The following is a 17,980-nucleotide window of genomic DNA, read 5'->3' as shown; positions in this document are numbered from 1 at the left end:
CATCTTTTAAATATCAAATAATGACTATATATCTAATTATAAGAAGAATTTAAAAATAATCAAAAGGTTAATATTGATAAATTATCTTGGAATAGCGTTTTTGTATATCTTTCTAAAGGGTATGTCACCCCCACAACAATTCATTTATTAGTTTAACTAAAATAATTAATTATTTTATTTGAACAAATTAACAACAATATATGTTTAATTTCTCGTGAGAACTTAATCATCTCACCAAACTAGTCAGGTAGTCAAACGAACATCATATTGACTTTGAAGATGTATAAATATATGTCTACATCAACTTAATAATTACAATTGCACTTCCCTAAAAGAAAACACTTAGTAATATTTTAAGCCATTATCAAAAGGTTAATACACGTCAGAAGATAAAGTAGAGCTTAATTTTATAATCCAATATTAAACATTATTAGCTTAGTTCATTATATCGGGTCGTATTTGTTGTCAGTAGAACACAATTAATACAATATATATGTTGTATGTTACAGTCTAGCGGCTTCGTTTTGCCACAGCAATCCCATATGGTCCTCTCTGAACCAACGGGAGATGATAATACTATTCTTTTATTTCTTTTTTCTTATTTTTTATACTCCATTTGTACAAAGTCGTACTGACCATATCATGTGGATTCCACCTCATCACATTTTGGATTTATATGCTCAACAATTTTTTTTAAAATAAAGAATAAAAAACCACATAGGTGTTGCTCAAGAAAATCTCCACTTGGATGCTGAATATACTCATGGTCAAGATTTTTATTTAAAAATTTAAAATATAACAAAATATATATATATATATATATATATATATATATATATATATATATATATATATATATATTTTTACCATATTCATAAGAAGTGTCAATTGAACATCTTTTAGATAATAATAATGACTTCGCCATTGAGCTATCTACTATACGTTTGTGTTTTAAATAATTAAAAGTTATTAAACCAACAACTAATAATTAATCATATCAACATAATTGCGTTATTTTGGAACATCATTTATAAATTCAACTTTTTTAAAACAAGTAGTAGGGTCATATTAATTTCTAGCTATAATATGAATATTCACTTTTGACAACTTCCATTGAAAACCATTACATTTTTTGAGCAATCATAGTTTACGAATTCTTCTGTTTTTTTAGATAAGTACGTAGTAGTGGGTAATTTCTAAATTACATCAATATCTTTTTTAATTTAGTTACCTAATAAAGTGAATTAACATGAATTAGTTACATCAATAACTCTTTTAGATTTTTTCAATTTATTTTATTGATAATGTTATTTTGACATATTAAAGGAATGTGTTACGATATTAGAAAATTTTGGTTAAACCTCAAACATAATCTAAAAGTCAAAATCAGTAAACAAAAAGTTCAATGAACAAATATATTTAAATCAACGAATTATTGAATTTCACTATTTCATTCTTTACGTATGAACAGAAAAAAAAATGAAAAAAAGAATGCAATCACCAATATTATTACCCCATAGACATAAAATAATTATTTTTCTTTTAAAATTTCTCACTTTAAATATAATATCTATATTATAACTGAAATTCAACAAATCATTCATCACAATTCCCGTTGGTGTGATCTCATGAGAGGATAAGGGCGATAAGCTCATCAAGAAATGTGGAGCCACTGTTTATAACAATGGGAGGAAAGAGATACAATACATACATACCTTTTTCTTTCTTTTCTTATATGCCACCTTCGTAAGCACTAAATAAATCCCCGCACCCAAATTATAACTAGAAAAACGGAATCTTCTCCTTCTCTCTCTTCCATCTTTTCCCCTAAACAATTTGTCCACTTTCTCGTATTTACCCATCAAATCAACTCCAAATTCATTCCGTTTTGTTCATCTCTAAAATAATGGAAATTACTTTCTTCTGCTACTCTACAGTTACTTGCAACTTTTTCCCCTTGTAATCAATTACAAAGACGAGGATATTTTGTAAATTGTGTATTTTTTAATTTTTTCTTTCATTGTGAATGGCGATGGACGACAACGAGAGTTGCGGAAGCAGAGCGATGGAGCCGTTATCGCCGAAGCAAAATCGGCTACAGAGGCAGAAGGCGGAAGTGTTTAGCCAAGTGCTCACTAGACTCCAGGATTTGAATCTCGAAGAGGTTAAACTCCCTGGCTTTGAAGACCAGCTTTGGCTTCACTTTAATCGCCTCCCTGCTCGGTTAACTTTCATAAACCCTATCTTTCCTCATTTTTCGGTTTTTTGTCATTTGTTCTATTTTGTACTGGTTAATTGAGTAATTGATCCATTTTCTGTCTCGAAAGTTTAAGTTTTGAAGTTTTTTTGGTACTGAATTTGGGTGCGTGCAGATATGCATCGGATGTGAATGTGGAAAGAGCAGAAGATGTGCTCATGCATAAGAGATTGCTCGACATAGCAGAGGATCCTGAGAATGGACCTGCCTTTGATGTCCGCCTTGTGCAGGTTATACTCTTATATGCTTTTCGTGCATTTTGATGTGTGTTTGCCTTGTAAATGCTTTTGTCTCTTGATAACTCTGAAAACCGACGCCAAGTTGAAATGACATTTGAAAAACTTCTCCCTATGTATGACAAGGAGGAATCTCTAATTTGGTCGTAGCTGAATAAGTTGGGGTTTGATTCAACGCGTAAGATGTTCCCAAGAAGTACAGGATCTATTATGTGATTGCTTTTACAGTACTCGAGAGCAGTTGCAAAAACTAGTAAATTTGCCAATAATCTTGTCAAAGGGATGTTTTTTATTTTCTTTCATCCATCTCAAACTTCTCTTGCGTTCACCATTAACTCTCTTTAGTGCTGTTCATTTTTACATCTGTTACACTCTCCAATGGCCCAAATTGAAACCATTTTGAACATTTCTCTTATTCGGATAGGCTTCAGTTCCACACATCCAAGGGGATATAAGTTTGATTCATCTTTCTTCATAAGTTTCAAGTAGAAATAGAAAATGCGGGAAGCTAAAATAAAATTATGGATGTGAGATCAAAAAAGATTTTAGATGGTTACATCCTGCAGAAAATGCAAGTAGGACTCATTGAGGACAAAAATGAAGATGATTTGAAATTTTCATGATGAAAACATAATTAAGTTAACAACGATGTTTCTTCTCTATCAAGTTAAGCTGTTAAATCAAGGACAAGTTCCTGAGTTTGAGTCTTATTGCCACCAACAATCAAAAAGATTCTTCACATCATCACATGCTTACCTCATGAAAAAGTCAAGCTGAATGCAAGTGGGCATGTTGAGAACACAATTTAGTAAATGAAAGTGTCATTTCTAACAGTTAAGCTTTTGGATAAATTGGCCACACAATTCAACAGTTTACATTCTACAGAGAGTGCAAGTAGGCCTCATCATCACATGCTTACCTCATGCAAAAGTCAAGCTGAATGCAAGTGGGCATGTTGAGAACACAATTTAGTAAATGAAAGTGTCATTTCTAACAATTAAGCTTTTGGATAAATTGACCACACAATTCAACAGTTTACATTCTACAGAGAGTGCAAGTAGGCCTCATAGAAGATAAAGAGGAGAAAAACTACTTGAGATTGGAGATGAGTTAGACTTATAATCACATGGAGGGAAATTGTACCTATAGACTTACAATTTCTCTGTATCAATGTGGATGTAGCTAAGGATAGAACACAATGAAAGCAAAAGGATCCATATATGTGGTAATAATTAGTTATAAGTAAAATTTAGTTTTAAACTTCCGCTTGCATTAGCGTTCGTGTTTGCTAGGAGTATTTTTATTCTGGTCAGAGAATTATTCTCGGTGCCGATATATAGAGTTGTTAATCTCATAACCAGTTTTGTTTGTAACAGTAGTATAAAAATATGGATGCTCATTATAGAATAGGTATACTGGATTGACTTGTTTGAAGAAAGTTTAATGGATATAATATTTGTTAATAAGGAAGTATTCATAGGATATGTGCTGTAATCCTAAAACCTGAGACCACCTTAATATACACAAACTTATTTGTTGGTTCACCTTAGGCACATATCCATTGAGGGCAACAGGGTGTTATGCAAAGAGCAAGGTGTCTATTGAAGTTAATGAGGGGAATAAGATAAAATTGGTCGTTCTTAGTATAGAGGCTATAAGCCAATGCGATTTTGTGGGTGATGGATTGGCAATATGGGAAGTCGAATATTCTTAAGTCTTTTAATTAGACCATACATCTAAAGGAATGAATACTTTGAGAAGAGAATTTGTGATTGACATTTACTCATTCCCTTAGATCATATGAGATGTTTAAGAGGGTATGAATTACATGTGAACCTACAGTGAAAGCGATTTTGATATCTCCTCTATATCCTAAGACAACTTGAGGTTAGACTTGCTAATTGCAGAAATTTAGATCTATAGGCCATTCCTCTAAGAAAAAAGAATTCTTGAATTAAATGTTAGCAAATCAATGGAATAGCTATTTATATAAAGGAATTAACAAATTGGCTATAAATGACTAACCAGTCAAATATCTGAGCATGTAATAATCCGTGATCAGCTTTGACAGTGGTTTAAACGGTTGCACCCTAATAGGATTGTTATACCCCGTACTTTTGTATCTTGAAAGACTTTTGTACCTTGAGAGGTTTTTGAGTTTCTTGAAAGGTTTTTAAGCTTCTTTAACTTCTTAAGTTTCTTGAAGGGTTCTTAAGCTTCTTAGAAGTTATCATGTGAGACGGATAAGTTATAACGCTATCAAATAACTCTAAGGAAAGGAGAATGCGATACCCCATAGTAGAGAAGATTGGAAATAGAGTTATAACTTATAAGGATCCGGAAGAAGTTGGAGACCGAATAATGAGTCGTAGGACTCGACTTATTTACGTAAGCTACCAACTTGAAAATCTTACATACTTAAGCTACTTGAGTACATACCAAGCTTACGTAGCAAGGATTACATAGGTTCGTAAAGTAGGACGAGATTACTAACCCACGAGGGGGAAAAGAGAGTGCCATGTGGCAGCAGCTGGAGCAAGGGTGGTGGCCCCCCCCACATGCCACGTGGCAGCCCCTGGTTGGAGGAAGGGATGTGTTGGCCCAATGAGGGCTTGACACGTGTCACCACTTAGGGGATGACATGTGTCCCCTCCTAAAGTGGCCTCTATATATATATAATTTATGACTTTAAGTTCATCTTTATCCTATAAGTCATCTTATCTCCAAGAAAGTTCTAGACAAAAAGATGAGAAGAGAAACTTAAGCTAGAGAGAAGAAAGAGCTACGGTTTTGGGAGGAGAAAAAGGTAAGTTTTCCGATTCCGTTCTGTGAATTAATTATATGGGGTATACCATGAAGGTATGAAGGTGTTAGTAAAATAAATTTATGGTTTGGAGCAGCCCCAAACGGACAACAAACAGCCACGAAGTTTCAGTCGCGCTAGGAGAACTTCCGAGGCGAATTTTGGCGAGTTTCCGGCAAGGTAAGGCTTTCCCTTTCAAATTGGAGTTTCTGATGATGTTATGAGGTATATTACATGTCTTGAACGAGGTTGGAAGTGGAAAAATTTCATAAGGACGCTTGACGTTAGAAACAAACTAAATTGAAGTCGTAGTAGGTAAATCGAAGTCGAGTAGTGTGTTGTTGTTGTGGTGCTGCAGGTTGGGTGTGGTTTAATTGCGTGTTGCAGGGCTGGAAAGTACTCAAAAAAGGGTGTGGGTGCTGCTAGTTACAGCCACACAACCCCCCGTTTCGTATGGTAAAAGATTTTACGAAATAAAGACTAAGAACTCCATTTTGGTATCGTAGTTCGGAGCTAGTTGTTTGGAGTTGTATTGGGTAATGTTGAAGTGATTTATTTATATATATGATGCTGGTTGTTGTTGTTGTTGGTATGGTTGTTGATATTTTGGCTGAGTTGAAATCTCGGGGATGTTGAAGTTACAGGGGAGATGCTGCCCAATTTTCGATAACTTCGGAGCTAGTAATAAGCTAGTTAAGGGAAATGGATAAGGAAATGATTCCTATGGATACGTGGATGTAGAGTGGAAAATTGGAAAGTGAAAGGTTATTAACCATATTATTACTTTCATGTTAAATAGGTTCAAGAGACGACGAGGCGAACATATTAGGAGTAATCCGTAAGAGGTATGTAAAGCTAACCGTTCCTTCTTTTGGCATGTCTTTGGCATAAGTATGTAAAGCTAACCGTTCTTTCTCTTGGCATGTTCTGACATAAGTATATAAAGCTAATCTTCCTTTTTGGTATGGTTTTTATGATACAAGTATATGACTTTTATATGATTCCAAGGAAGTTCCTATTCATAGAGCCGCTAGGATGGCCAACTTCTTGATTTTCCAAAGGATATTTTATCTTGCCTAGATACATGTATATGATTCCAAAAGTTCTATTTGGATATAACTCATAGTGATATTCAAAAGGTACTTGATACGACTCTTGTCTTGATTTTTGAATAATAGCTCATTTTGTTAACTCCATCGAGTCTCAAAAATGATTTAAAGTGCCTTTAGTTTCTCACTACTCCACTCGTGGATGCATCAATGCTTTCTTCACCGAGCCCGGGTCAGGTTTTGTTATCGTGCGTACTTCTCTGCATCGTTCGCCGTGCCCCGACGTGAGGGGGAAGGTACGCCCTGTACATGGGTTTGATTTGTGGAGTTATGATGTGTCATGTACACATATGATATGATATGATCTGATATGACCATCTGATATGATATGATTTGTTACGGAGATGTTCCCTACTCTGGAGTTATGATGTGCTGTGGCGCCAGTGACGGGGCGGTGACCACGATTTGTTCATCGAGTCCCATAATGGGGCCGGATATGGCATATGTTTTTCTGCATACATTATCTGTGGTTATGAAAAATATTTTGATATTCTGGATATTTTGCTCATTTTTGCACCTTCTATTCTGGTAACGGCTTTACCTATTACAGTCCATGCTTTACATACTCGGTACATTGTCCATACTGGCCCCTTTCTTCGGGGGCTGCATTACATGCCCGCAGGTACAGAAGCTCGGTTTGCTTATCCGCTCGCTTAGGACATCCACCCTGTTGGTTGGTAGTGCTCTTTTGTCCGGAGCCCTATTTTGGTACTAACTTTTCTGTTGTACATTTGTACATGTTGGTTAAGGGTACGACGGGGCCCTGTCCCGTCATATGACTAGGCTATCGTTCTGTAGAGATCTGTAGACTTGTGATGTGGGTTATGTATATATGTTTTGGGCTTTGTGTTCCGTGATGGACTTAACGGCCCTCTTGTGCTATATCTGTTCTCATGCGCTCTCTAACGGCCCCTTTTTGATTTCTGCTTTTGTTTATTCTGCTAACACACTAAGTGGGGCTAAGGGTACGTATGGGTGCCCAACTCGGGCACCAGTCATGGCCTATGGAGTTGGATCGTGATAAGGATCCAATTGGATATATCTTGAAAGTCCTGGGAAATCTTGGAAAATAATGTAGAAAGGATAGTCTCTTATTAATATTTCTTATTTACGGAATGGATGGTGATGGATGAAAATCTCCTTTGAAATAATCTTGAATATTCCATGGAGCTTGTGTAATTTCGGTAGTGGGCTTGATGATGTCTCTCTTCACAAAAATGTAACTTGTACATTTAAAAGTGTGAATATAAATAGCTTAACGCGTAAGATTTTTTGTCTTCATCATCCTCTCAGGTTCTCTTCCTTGTTTTTGCTTCTCACAGTCACAATTATGATATATGAGTTGAACTTTACATATCTTGATTAGATTATTGAGGCCAAGTTCTCATTTGGTTAACCTATAATAGATAAGGTGCTGAGAATTTTGCTTCATTCCTTGTCTGAGTGAGTTAATGTGTGTTGTTCAGTGAGTTCATTGAGCAATATATCCATGTAATGCAAAAGTAGTATTAGGGAATCTTATACAGTGTCTTGTATGCATCTGGTATGAAACACTATTGCATAGGAGCGGGGTTTTTACCCTGTGCGCACCCAAAGGGTAGCGGTTGTGAGTTTCTCTTGTCATAAAAAAAAATATAAAAAAATATATATGTTATAAACCAACAGAAGGGAGAAGGCAGTGATCGACCAACTTGAAGATCCATAGCAAATATTTTATCATAACGGCAAAATTTAGAATGCGAGTCATGGCCTAAGACAAGTACTTTATAATTTGAGAAATTCTTGTTACATGTATGTTCTCACTTTAAATATCATAATGCAGGTTCAGCCTATGTACACTGGAGTGTCAACCAATACTGTTGATGTAGATCCTTCAGTTAACGAAGAAATCCCAAGGTATGCTCTTTTAGTTTAAGCATTAAAGTTTTTTCTTTTCTCAGTATGACTTCTTTCTGTATATTACTTTTGCACATTTGATTTTTCTCTGTTGTGCTTCCAAGTCATTTAATTTTATGTGCTTCCATACTGTCCCTCTCCAGCATTCATCCTCCTCCAACTTTTGGTTCATCACCAAATCTTCAAGGCCTTGAAATTCATGATGATAAAGCTCATGTAAATGATGGAGATAGTGATATCAATTCAACTTTGCGGACAACCAGGTTGAATTGCCTTAATTCTTGAGTTGAAGATGATAAGATTCATGATGCTAGTTTGGCTTCATAGCTTTGATATAGAGTTTATTTCGTTTTCACAAAGGATTTCTAGTTGACTTTTCTTTACTAGCAATATTCTTATGAGCCAATTGATTTTGTGCAGGCCAATGCACGAGATTACTTTTTCAACAATTGACAAGCCAAAAACGCTCACTCAGGTGCCTCATTCTTTTAGGAATCTTCCTCCCTTTGTTCATAAATACATCTCTTATCTTCTCATAATCAAACACAGACTGTAGTTTCATGAATTCATCTTATGCGGAGCTAGTGCGAATTTTACCAGAAATAAGGCTAAACCTTTGAATTCTTGTTGTGGATGGATATTATGAGTCCTATATTTGAAAGGAAATAAGGTTAAACCCCTTGAATTCCTGTTGTGGATGGATAGTACCTGTCATATGACTCGCTTCTAATAACTGGAAATAGCCTCATTCTAGCTTAATAAGCAAGGAAAGAATGACCTTTAGCTAAGTCATTCAGCTGATATTGCGTGGTGTTTGATTTCTATTCCTCAAGTGCATAGTTTAGGATAAGCATCTTAGTGAAGATAAAATTTGATAGAGAAGACTACTTGATCCCCCCCAAGAAAAAGGTGATAGAAGACTACACTGAAGGGAAACGGAGGATAATAAGGAAAAAGTTGTTTTTATGGACCCATGGATTGATTCTTTGATTAACTTCTGCACCTAAGAGACAAGGGTGGGGTTAGTCAGTTAACACCTAGCTTTCAAGAATATTTGTCTTATCATCTTTTCTGATACAATTCTGTTCCAAAGTTAATATAAGAAATCCTTTATGTAAACGCTCTATAGTTGTACCTACAAAATCAAACAGTCTCAGTAAAATATTGAGATAGTTTACCTGGACTGAAATATGTATCTTTTATTTGCTTTCTGTCTAGTGCATTTTAAGCTTATAACACTGATTTGATTATTCGTATCTGTGCAGTCTTGGAAGTTATGTAACTTCATTAATCTGCAAATGCTGCCATTTTTTCAGAGTTCCATCAAACATATTTATCTTACCATGTTAACTTTGCTCTTATCTTCTTTACTTGCATTGATGTCCATCCTGGATTTCCAGTTGACCAATATAATTTCTGAGATTGGTCTGAACATTGAAGAGGCCCATGTTTTTTCAACTACTGATGGTTTCTCCTTGGATGTCTTTGTGGTTGATGGATGGCCATATGAGGTACAGTATTAATGCTAGCAGTTTAGAAGTCTTTTCTTGGCTTTAATTTGTCTTTTCTTGTTAACATGGGAAAGTTTTGAAACTATGTTCCTTGATCATCTAGTAGATTGTTTGTTAGTTTTATGCCTGTTTTTTCGTCCTCCTGTCCCAGTTTATATGGCTCCCTCAATTTTGGACAACCTGAAATATTTGACACCATTTAATTCCTATACATCTTTCAAGAATTCGAACTCATTGAAATTCTAAACTCTGAATTGTGATGTGATTTTGTTTTCCATCAAACATTTAAACCAACTTTGCAGCCATTACCTTAGTATATATTCTTCTACTGTTAGTAATATAATAATATATAATTAAAATCTATGATATGTCCACAGTAAAATGCCATTCTATACTATGAGATGGTGAGGATGAACAACTTTAGTGCTGATAACTTTCTCATTCTAGTCATTGCCATTCTATACTATGAGATGGTGAGGATGAACAACTTTAGTGCTGATAACTTTCTCATTCTAGTCATACTTTTCAACTAGATATATTTTCGCCCAATAGGATGCTCAAACCTGGAGATGTTATCTGATGAATTGAGGATGTAGTATATTTTAAATATGGAAGTTTGAAAATTTAACCCCTCGTTGTTCTTCTTGAAATTCTTCTTTTCCCTTTTGTGGTAATTTACTTTTATACTTGTTCATCTGTGTTTGAAATTCTAGGAGACAGAGTTGCTTAAGAGTGAGGTGCAAAAGGAAATTACGAGGAGCAAGGTAGATATTATTCTGGCAGCTTAATGTGGACAGGAATGGCACTCAAAATTATCTACTTAATATGATTTATGTGGCTATCTTCTTTTGGGAAAAGTAACATGCTGATCTTGCTTTATTTTCTTCATAATGGTGCTATGCAATTTATAGTTAATGTATGGTGTCCACTTAATTATTGGGATCAGAAATTTTAAAAAAAAATACTCAAAATATATATTCAATGAATTTCTCGAACACGAGGGCCCGCCTTTGCTTGTCTGATGCTTTCCGTGAGTAAGAAAACATACTTAACAATTGTGTTAATATTCCAGACAAATTTATAGAAGAGAGTTGTTGTTTCTACTAGAGTAATGCTGTAAATGCTCTGTTGCTAACTCTCCCCAAATTAGTTTCAGTTTGCAGCCACAGCTATAGCTCAAGTAAGAATTAACATCAACTGAAATTATGGTTCATATATGTATTGCACAGCAGATTTATCGTCTAACATCCTGCTTTACATCGCACAATAAAGATCCTAAGGTTACATCTGAAAAAAATATGAATCCTCACAGTAAATTTTAAAGCTCGACTTAATTATTACTTGACAAGTTGGGCTCAGTGAATGACCAATAACTGTATGGAGGCTAACATGACTCTCATCCAAATTACCCACTGGGTAAACTTCTTTTTTTGGTAAAACTTCTGCTCAGTTTTATTAAATGGGCTTGTTAGAAAATAAATTCACCAAGTATTACTGTTGTTGGTTTCTATGACCGGCTCGATTTTTTCAGTAACTGGTACACCGTTATCTCTTCAACTTTTTTCTGGTTTTCATGTGAAATATGCATCAGATTTTGGTTATAAAATGATAGAAGGAATCAAAACAACAACTATGCCTCAATCCAGTCAAGTTGGGATCAGTTATAGGAATCGCTAATCCTTATATTTAAGCTCCTCTTAAATCAATGTTGTCAAAATAAAAATAAAAATTACTAAAAGTTCACTATTTTTACTACTAGCATATAAGCCTTTGACACGACTTAAAGACTCCTAAAGCATAGGAAGGTAAACGTTAGTAACTGACTAAAACATATTTCCAACTGAACGTACTAATTGTAGGTTCTAATTTGAACAAGTTTCTTTTTATATATTCTTCTAGATTTTGATTATCATATTGAACAGATGGTCTCAGTGCTTTGTCTTCTGGTAATGTTTTTCAGGAGCAGCCACAGGCCCTGCCTCGAATGAATGAGCCAGGTCAAACATCTGAATCAGGTTCCGATAGTGTAAAAATACCTACTGATGGATCTGATGACTGGGAAATTGATATCCGCCTGCTGAAATTTGAAAACAAAGTAGCATCTGGGTCATTTGGAGATCTGTATGATCCAACAATCCACATCTTGATTTCTAGTTGAGTTTGTTGAGTCGGTGGATTTATACCTGTGTCTTTTTCAGGTATAAAGGCACATACTGTAGCCAGGAAGTGGCTATAAAAGTTCTCAAGCCTGAAAATTTGAATATGGATATGGTAAAAGAGTTCTCTCAGGAGGTCTTTATAATGAGGTGTGTCTGTTGTACTGTCATGGTTGAGAATCCCTTTCAGCATAACCTCACTGTTGTTCGAGTATATTAGAGAATGTTTCCATACTTAAAAGTCTATTTGAAGTATTGTTTTTTTGCTCCTAGATATATCGTACTCTATTGAAAAAAATTGTTCTGTGTATAGAATTTCTTACAATATTTTACTCCTGTTGCGTAATTTGAATGTCCTGTTTCCTTTATACTTCGTTGAGTCACTAGGTATTTCTTCTATAAGTGAAATTAAGCTATTTTGTTTTCTTTTCAGTGACATTAGGCTATTTAGATGAAAAAGATGGGTCATACATAATGCAAGGGACGTAGGTTCTCCCAAACACACTTAAAGTCTTGAAAAAAAAACAAATTTAAACATTAGTGGATACGTGCATTTGAGTTTTTTTTTTTACTAAAATCGTGTTATCAGTCCAGCTTCCTGTTTCCTGTTTCTTTCATCAAGTTTTGAGATTTTGTCTCGCTATGTTTTAGGAAAATTCGGCACAAAAATGTTGTTCAATTTATAGGGGCATGCACACGACCTCCAAACCTGTGCATCGTGACAGGTATATTTCAAGATGTTATATATTTAAAGTGAACTCCTACGTCGGTTAATAAATTGGAGAAACTGTTTGTTTTCTGTTGATTACTGTTACATAATGTTCGCCGGCTGATACATTGTTTGATTGTGTTTTATAAGCAGAGGTGTGCTTTTATTCATTTTCCAAATTTTGAATTTTCTGCTCACACTACTTCACTTGAATGGCAGCTTATTTTTGTAACTTTTTGGTATACGTCTATCTTCTTCATCACGTTAATGACAAGGTGCATCTGATAATTTTATTGATCAGAGTTCATGACCAGAGGAAGCATCTATACTTTTTTGCACAAGCAAAGAGGTGCTTTTAAGCTTCCTACTCTTCTGAAGGTTGCAATTGATGTTTCTAAGGGAATGAGTTATCTGCACCAGAATAACATAATTCATCGGGATCTGAAGACTGCCAATCTTCTGATGGATGAACATGGAGTAAGTCGGAGCTGTACTGCAACTGTTTCAAAAAGTTTGTCCAGATTTTTTTTTCCTGGAGTCTAGTGTAATGTTTCATCTGTCACTTAGCTATCCTCAAACCAGTACGTACATTCTCGTGCAAAAATTTGGGTGCAATTAAACATGAAGGCAATTCAAGGTTACTTTGCAATTAGCCTGGGAAAATACAGGGGAAAAGTGTGTCTTGTATTAGGCTTTGGGAGGGTAATAGTATATAACAAACATGGAGATCTGTATGTCTTAGAAGTCAAAAGGTTTTTCATTGCTCAGAACCCTTTTAATAGGCTATTTGAATTGTCTAATTACATGGATGATATCTTCTGAAAACTATTTTAAGAGTAAGAACCATAATTTGTGATCGGGCCCTTCCCCGGACCCTGCGCATAGCGGGAGCTTTAGTGCACCGGGCTGCCCTTTAACCATAATTTGTGATTAGACTGAAGCAATGCCAAATAAAGACGACGGAAAATATCATTTGCAGGGTCCACTTATTCATTGAATCCTATAAAAAGAAAATCAATGAGTAATAGTAGCAGCATTAAAGCTTGATCAGTGGCAATTTAATTTGGTTCATATTTTGAAAAATGTGAATGTCCAAAATAGCACATTGTTTCTTGTTAGTTTCTACATCACCAGTTTTTGCTTTTCCAAGGAAATCTGTTGATGAACTTTGCTGAAATCACACAGCAACACCTAAACTGCTGCTGGGCGGAGTTACTTCCCATGTTATTTGCTTTGTTTACAGAATGTTCACTCTGGCTTTAAGATCCATCCTCTCCTTAACAGGTTGTTAAGGTTGGTGACTTTGGGGTTGCTAGAGTGCAGACTCAAACTGGGGTGATGACTGCAGAAACTGGAACGTATAGATGGATGGCTCCTGAGGTGCAGAAGATCTGAACTTAATTTTATGCATAACTTACTGCAACATCCTCAATCCAGTTTAAATTCATGACTCCAAGTTCTTTTCTTTTCTTGCTGACAAATATGCATGATTGCTCCACTAGTTTTCTGTTTATCCTGATGCTTAGATTTTGTTTCCACAATAAAATAACTGCAGTAGTTCCCTTTGAGCTGATTCGGGACTAGTGCTTTGGTATTCACCTCAATCATCTTCTGTGCTTTAAGCATGACGAGCTTTTAATATGTGTGATGCTCTCTGACTTGCAATTTTATCCTTGTACTTGGATTTTGTTTCAACACTCAGTAAAGTGTGGTTGTCACTTTGACCAAAAAAGTGTGATTGTCACCTTCTCACTTTCATGCAGTCATGTCTTGTGTTTCTGTGTTCACCTTGATGTATTTTGGACACTTTAAGCACAAGGAGCTTTCGAGAACCTTCTACGAGGGTTACTTTACATAGGTTGTCATTGGTAATATGCATTGCAGGATTCCTTTTGAGTTTACAATGCAGATACATTCGGATTCTGCAATATTAAGTATTAAATTATGAACCTCTTGGTTTTAATGGTCTTGACTTATTTTCCTCTTAATACAACAACATTATCTTACATTATCCCTGTCATATTCTAGCCCAGTTTTGTGCTTAACCATCCTGCAGCATGCAAGTCTCTTGCTTAAAGTGGTTTTTATTTGTTGAAGGTGATTGAACACAAACCCTATGACCACAAGGCTGATGTTTTCAGCTTCGGTATAGTGCTGTGGGAACTTCTGACTGGAGAAGTAAGTCTCTGTGTAGCAGCTATTTATGTTCATGTATTAGTTGCTGGACACCTCAACTAACGTTCATGTACTGTGATGGGGCAGATTCCATATGCGTACTTAACACCATTACAAGCAGCAATAGGTGTGGTGCAACAGGTAGTATAAAGTCCACTGTGATCATTAGTACTTGTGATATCTTCCCCAGTTAAACCAACACCTCACATTTGGTTTGACATATGTTTATCAGGGTCTAAGGCCAACAATTCCTAAGAGCACTCATCCAAAGCTTGCTGAACTTCTTGAGAAATGCTGGCAGCAGGACCCAACTCAGAGACCAGATTTCTCGGAGATTTTGGATATTCTGAAGCAACTAACTAGGGAGGTAGGCATTTGCATTATATAAGCTTGGTTTTATTAAAGTTTGTTCATTCCTTTGAACCTAGTTTTGTATGCTTGAAAAACAGGTTGGAGATGATGGAGAGGACAGACACAAGGACAAATCAATCGGTAGCTTTTTCTCGGCCCTTAGAAAGGGCAATCACTGAGAATTTACTAAAGAGAGGAGGGTGATCGGCCTTCAGCTTTTGTCTCGGTGTACAGATTCTCAGATGACCAGACTTGATCTGATTAGTTTTTGAAAATCATGGTTTTTATTTAATGTCGCTTGGCATTCTTTTACTGTTCCTAATTTGGTCAGGGGTGCAAGCTGGTGAGTAAAGCTTTGGCAACTCTGTACAGAATACCTGTGAATTTGCGCAAGTTCTAATTCCTAACCCTTTTTGTACCTTTCTCATTGAGAATTTATATCCTCTTTAACTGGTTCTAGCCACCACCAGATCATTGCTTCTGAATTGATTTTTTTTTTGAAGTTAACCAAGATGTCTATCAATGCCGCCTCAGATTACAGGGGATGTACGGGAATGCTGGTGAAAGATATGGTCGACAAGCATTGCTTTCATCCAAGACGTGTTTACAAGTTCTAGATGCACAACATTTTCTGAATGAGCTTTGTATTGGATTGACTCGGAAAAGATTTCCCAACTAAAATGGATTTACCTTTGTGATTTCATCTTGCTTTATAGATAGAAGCTTGTAGGGTTAACAAAGCCAATCAAAAAATAACTCCCAACACCTGAAGTAGTTACGCTCAATTGAAGAAATTTTGTCCAGAAGCAAATGAATCATGGAAGCATGAAACATTTTTTTTCCTTGTCTTGTTGCAGTTGAGCTATATTCGAGGTGCCATTTTTTCCAAGTGAACCCGCTGCATAATAATGTAATGCAACAGTATATGTATATATGATGGACAACTGAAATTTTGGTATTAACTCTTAAAGTAGAACTATGCGTTGAGTTTATACACTCTTAAGTGGAATTAATATTCGGATAAAATTCACAAATAGTCTCTTTACAATCCCGCAAAATTGAAAAATAACCATTGTCATGACGTATAGATACCTCTGCAATTGAATTGTGCGTGAGAAGTGAAATTTGAGGTACATAAGAGTCTAGGTATATAATTTGAAAAGAAATAACGATGAAAATGAGAACTTTTTTGTACTAAGAGATGGAAAAGAATCAAATGTTAGCAAGACATAGAAACAAGAATAGACGAAATTTAGATCATCTTACACCGTAAGTCCGTAACCACACGAGTACATAGTATATGTACTATAGAATATTCATATCTTTCAGATAATCGACGTATTCTTCAGAAGCTTACCAAACTCACACCTATAAGATACATATAAGCATGATTTACACAAATTTTAAATTTGTTAGTTGCAATTCCAAGTTCTAAATAAGGATCACAAGAATTAAAGGTACAACACTACAAGTCATGTTCAGGCACTCAGTAGCTCCCTCCATTCTATGATCTGATTGCCCTATTTACTTTTCAATGGTTAACTACACGGTCATTGCACTTACTGAGCAGTTGCCTAGCTCGGACAGTAACTTGCAACCGTGCAAGGGCGTGCATGCAATGCAGAGCTATCCTTGCTTGTCTTCTCACACATGCCCCTCGTACCACTGCTTGAAGCCTCACAAGGCTTTTCAGTGCCTTAAACGCCCGTCTCGCCTAAAATTTTGAATCAACAACACATGTTATTAGCAAATGGTAAAAAAAAGGGCAGCCCGGTGCACTAAGGCTCCCGCTATGCGCAGGGTCCGGTAATCATGTCAAAATGAAAATTAAAGAAGATGATATTTAATTGATTAAAATTAGTACAACTTACAAGATGACCCCTAAAATGAGATTGGATAGTAATAGCAGCCATATCCTCTTTAGACATAAAATAGGTGTAGCCCTTATTGTTCTTTGTAGATGACCGTCCATTGGCGCTGCTGGTCCTATTGGTAATTGTGTTGTTATGTAGAACAATAATATTTTTATTTGGAGGAGATGACCTGAATAGTTTCTTTCGGATATTGCCAAACCAATTCTTCTTGGACATCCTCATCTTTGATACTCTTAATTAATATTGTTATCCTTCTACTATTTTTTTTCAAACTCAATTCTGGCAGAGCTTCTGAATTGGACAGATTTTATGTGTATGATACTAACATTCGGGAAATAAGGAAGCGTGGCTAACATGTTTGTTAGGAAAGTAAGAGAATGGAGCAATGGGTCTACTAGAACGTGGCAAGATGAAATTGATTTTGTGTAACTTTAAAGTATTTCAAAGGACCAATATTCCATCACCAGGGCAGGGGCCACTAATGTTAAGATATGGCTTGAACGTACCAACTAATATTTGGACAAAGTCAAAAAAGAAAAACATACAACTAAAAACGATTTAGGTTAAGATTATATACGCTAACATAGGAGTATAAACTTTTACTACTCTTTCCGTTCAATCTTAAAAAGAATGTCTTTCCTTTTTTGGCAATTCTGTAATTTAAACTTTTCACGTGACATATTTAAAGCCACAAGCTTTAAAGAAATTTGGATACATTCTAGATATCTTTAGTTTAAGACAACAAATTTCTTTATTTTGTAAATTTAGTGTCGAGTCAAAACCAAACAAACAAATTAAAATGGAGGAAGTTAATGTATTTTAACATGTTATAACAAACTAATTACTGTTTTTAGCAAGTTATCAATTACTAATATTTATCTTAAATGTTTACCTGTAACTACA

The 17,980-nt window shown here is 35.5% G+C and overlaps 2 protein-coding genes across 2 annotated transcripts; one reads left to right on the top strand and one right to left on the bottom strand.

Moving 5' to 3' along the window:
- Positions 1-1,649: 1,649 nt before the first annotated feature.
- On the top strand, positions 1,650-15,904 carry LOC129872283 (serine/threonine-protein kinase STY17-like). The gene is made up of 16 exons (XM_055947212.1): positions 1,650-2,223; positions 2,373-2,487; positions 8,228-8,301; positions 8,445-8,564; positions 8,722-8,776; positions 9,702-9,812; positions 10,526-10,576; positions 11,773-11,933; positions 12,011-12,118; positions 12,620-12,693; positions 12,979-13,154; positions 13,962-14,057; positions 14,775-14,855; positions 14,940-14,993; positions 15,085-15,219; positions 15,302-15,904. Exons 1-16 carry the CDS (start codon positions 2,027-2,029, stop codon positions 15,380-15,382), a joined length of 1,689 nt encoding a protein of 562 aa, XP_055803187.1. The 5' UTR covers positions 1,650-2,026; the 3' UTR covers positions 15,383-15,904.
- Positions 15,905-16,445: 541 nt separating this feature from the next.
- Positions 16,446-17,572, bottom strand: LOC129873944 (protein IQ-DOMAIN 20). Its single transcript, XM_055949142.1, has 2 exons — positions 17,075-17,572; positions 16,446-16,917 (listed from the first exon to the last, which is right to left on the bottom strand). Exons 1-2 carry the CDS (start codon positions 17,297-17,299, stop codon positions 16,735-16,737), a joined length of 408 nt encoding a protein of 135 aa, XP_055805117.1. The 5' UTR covers positions 17,300-17,572; the 3' UTR covers positions 16,446-16,734.
- Between the last annotated feature and the right edge of the window lie 408 nt (positions 17,573-17,980).

The sequence above is a fragment of the Solanum dulcamara genome, chromosome 11, assembly GCF_947179165.1.
Source record: "Solanum dulcamara chromosome 11, daSolDulc1.2, whole genome shotgun sequence".
NCBI classification, from domain to species: domain Eukaryota; kingdom Viridiplantae; phylum Streptophyta; class Magnoliopsida; order Solanales; family Solanaceae; genus Solanum; species Solanum dulcamara.
Note: the sequence above shows the minus strand (reverse complement) of the source record. Positions and strands in the feature narration are given on the sequence as shown.

Coding starts and splice junctions, on each gene's coding strand:
- LOC129873944 (XM_055949142.1), bottom strand. CDS start 17,299: ATGAGGATGTCCAAGAAGAATTGGTTTGGCAATATCCGAAAGAAACTA. Junction 16,918..17,074: donor CTCATTTTAGGGGTCATCTT/GTAAGTTGTACT, acceptor TCAAAATTTTAG/GCGAGACGGGCGTTTAAGGC.
- LOC129872283 (XM_055947212.1), top strand. CDS start 2,027: ATGGCGATGGACGACAACGAGAGTTGCGGAAGCAGAGCGATGGAGCCG. Junction 12,119..12,619: donor CAGGAGGTCTTTATAATGAG/GTGTGTCTGTTG, acceptor GCTATGTTTTAG/GAAAATTCGGCACAAAAATG. Junction 14,058..14,774: donor ATAGATGGATGGCTCCTGAG/GTGCAGAAGATC, acceptor TATTTGTTGAAG/GTGATTGAACACAAACCCTA.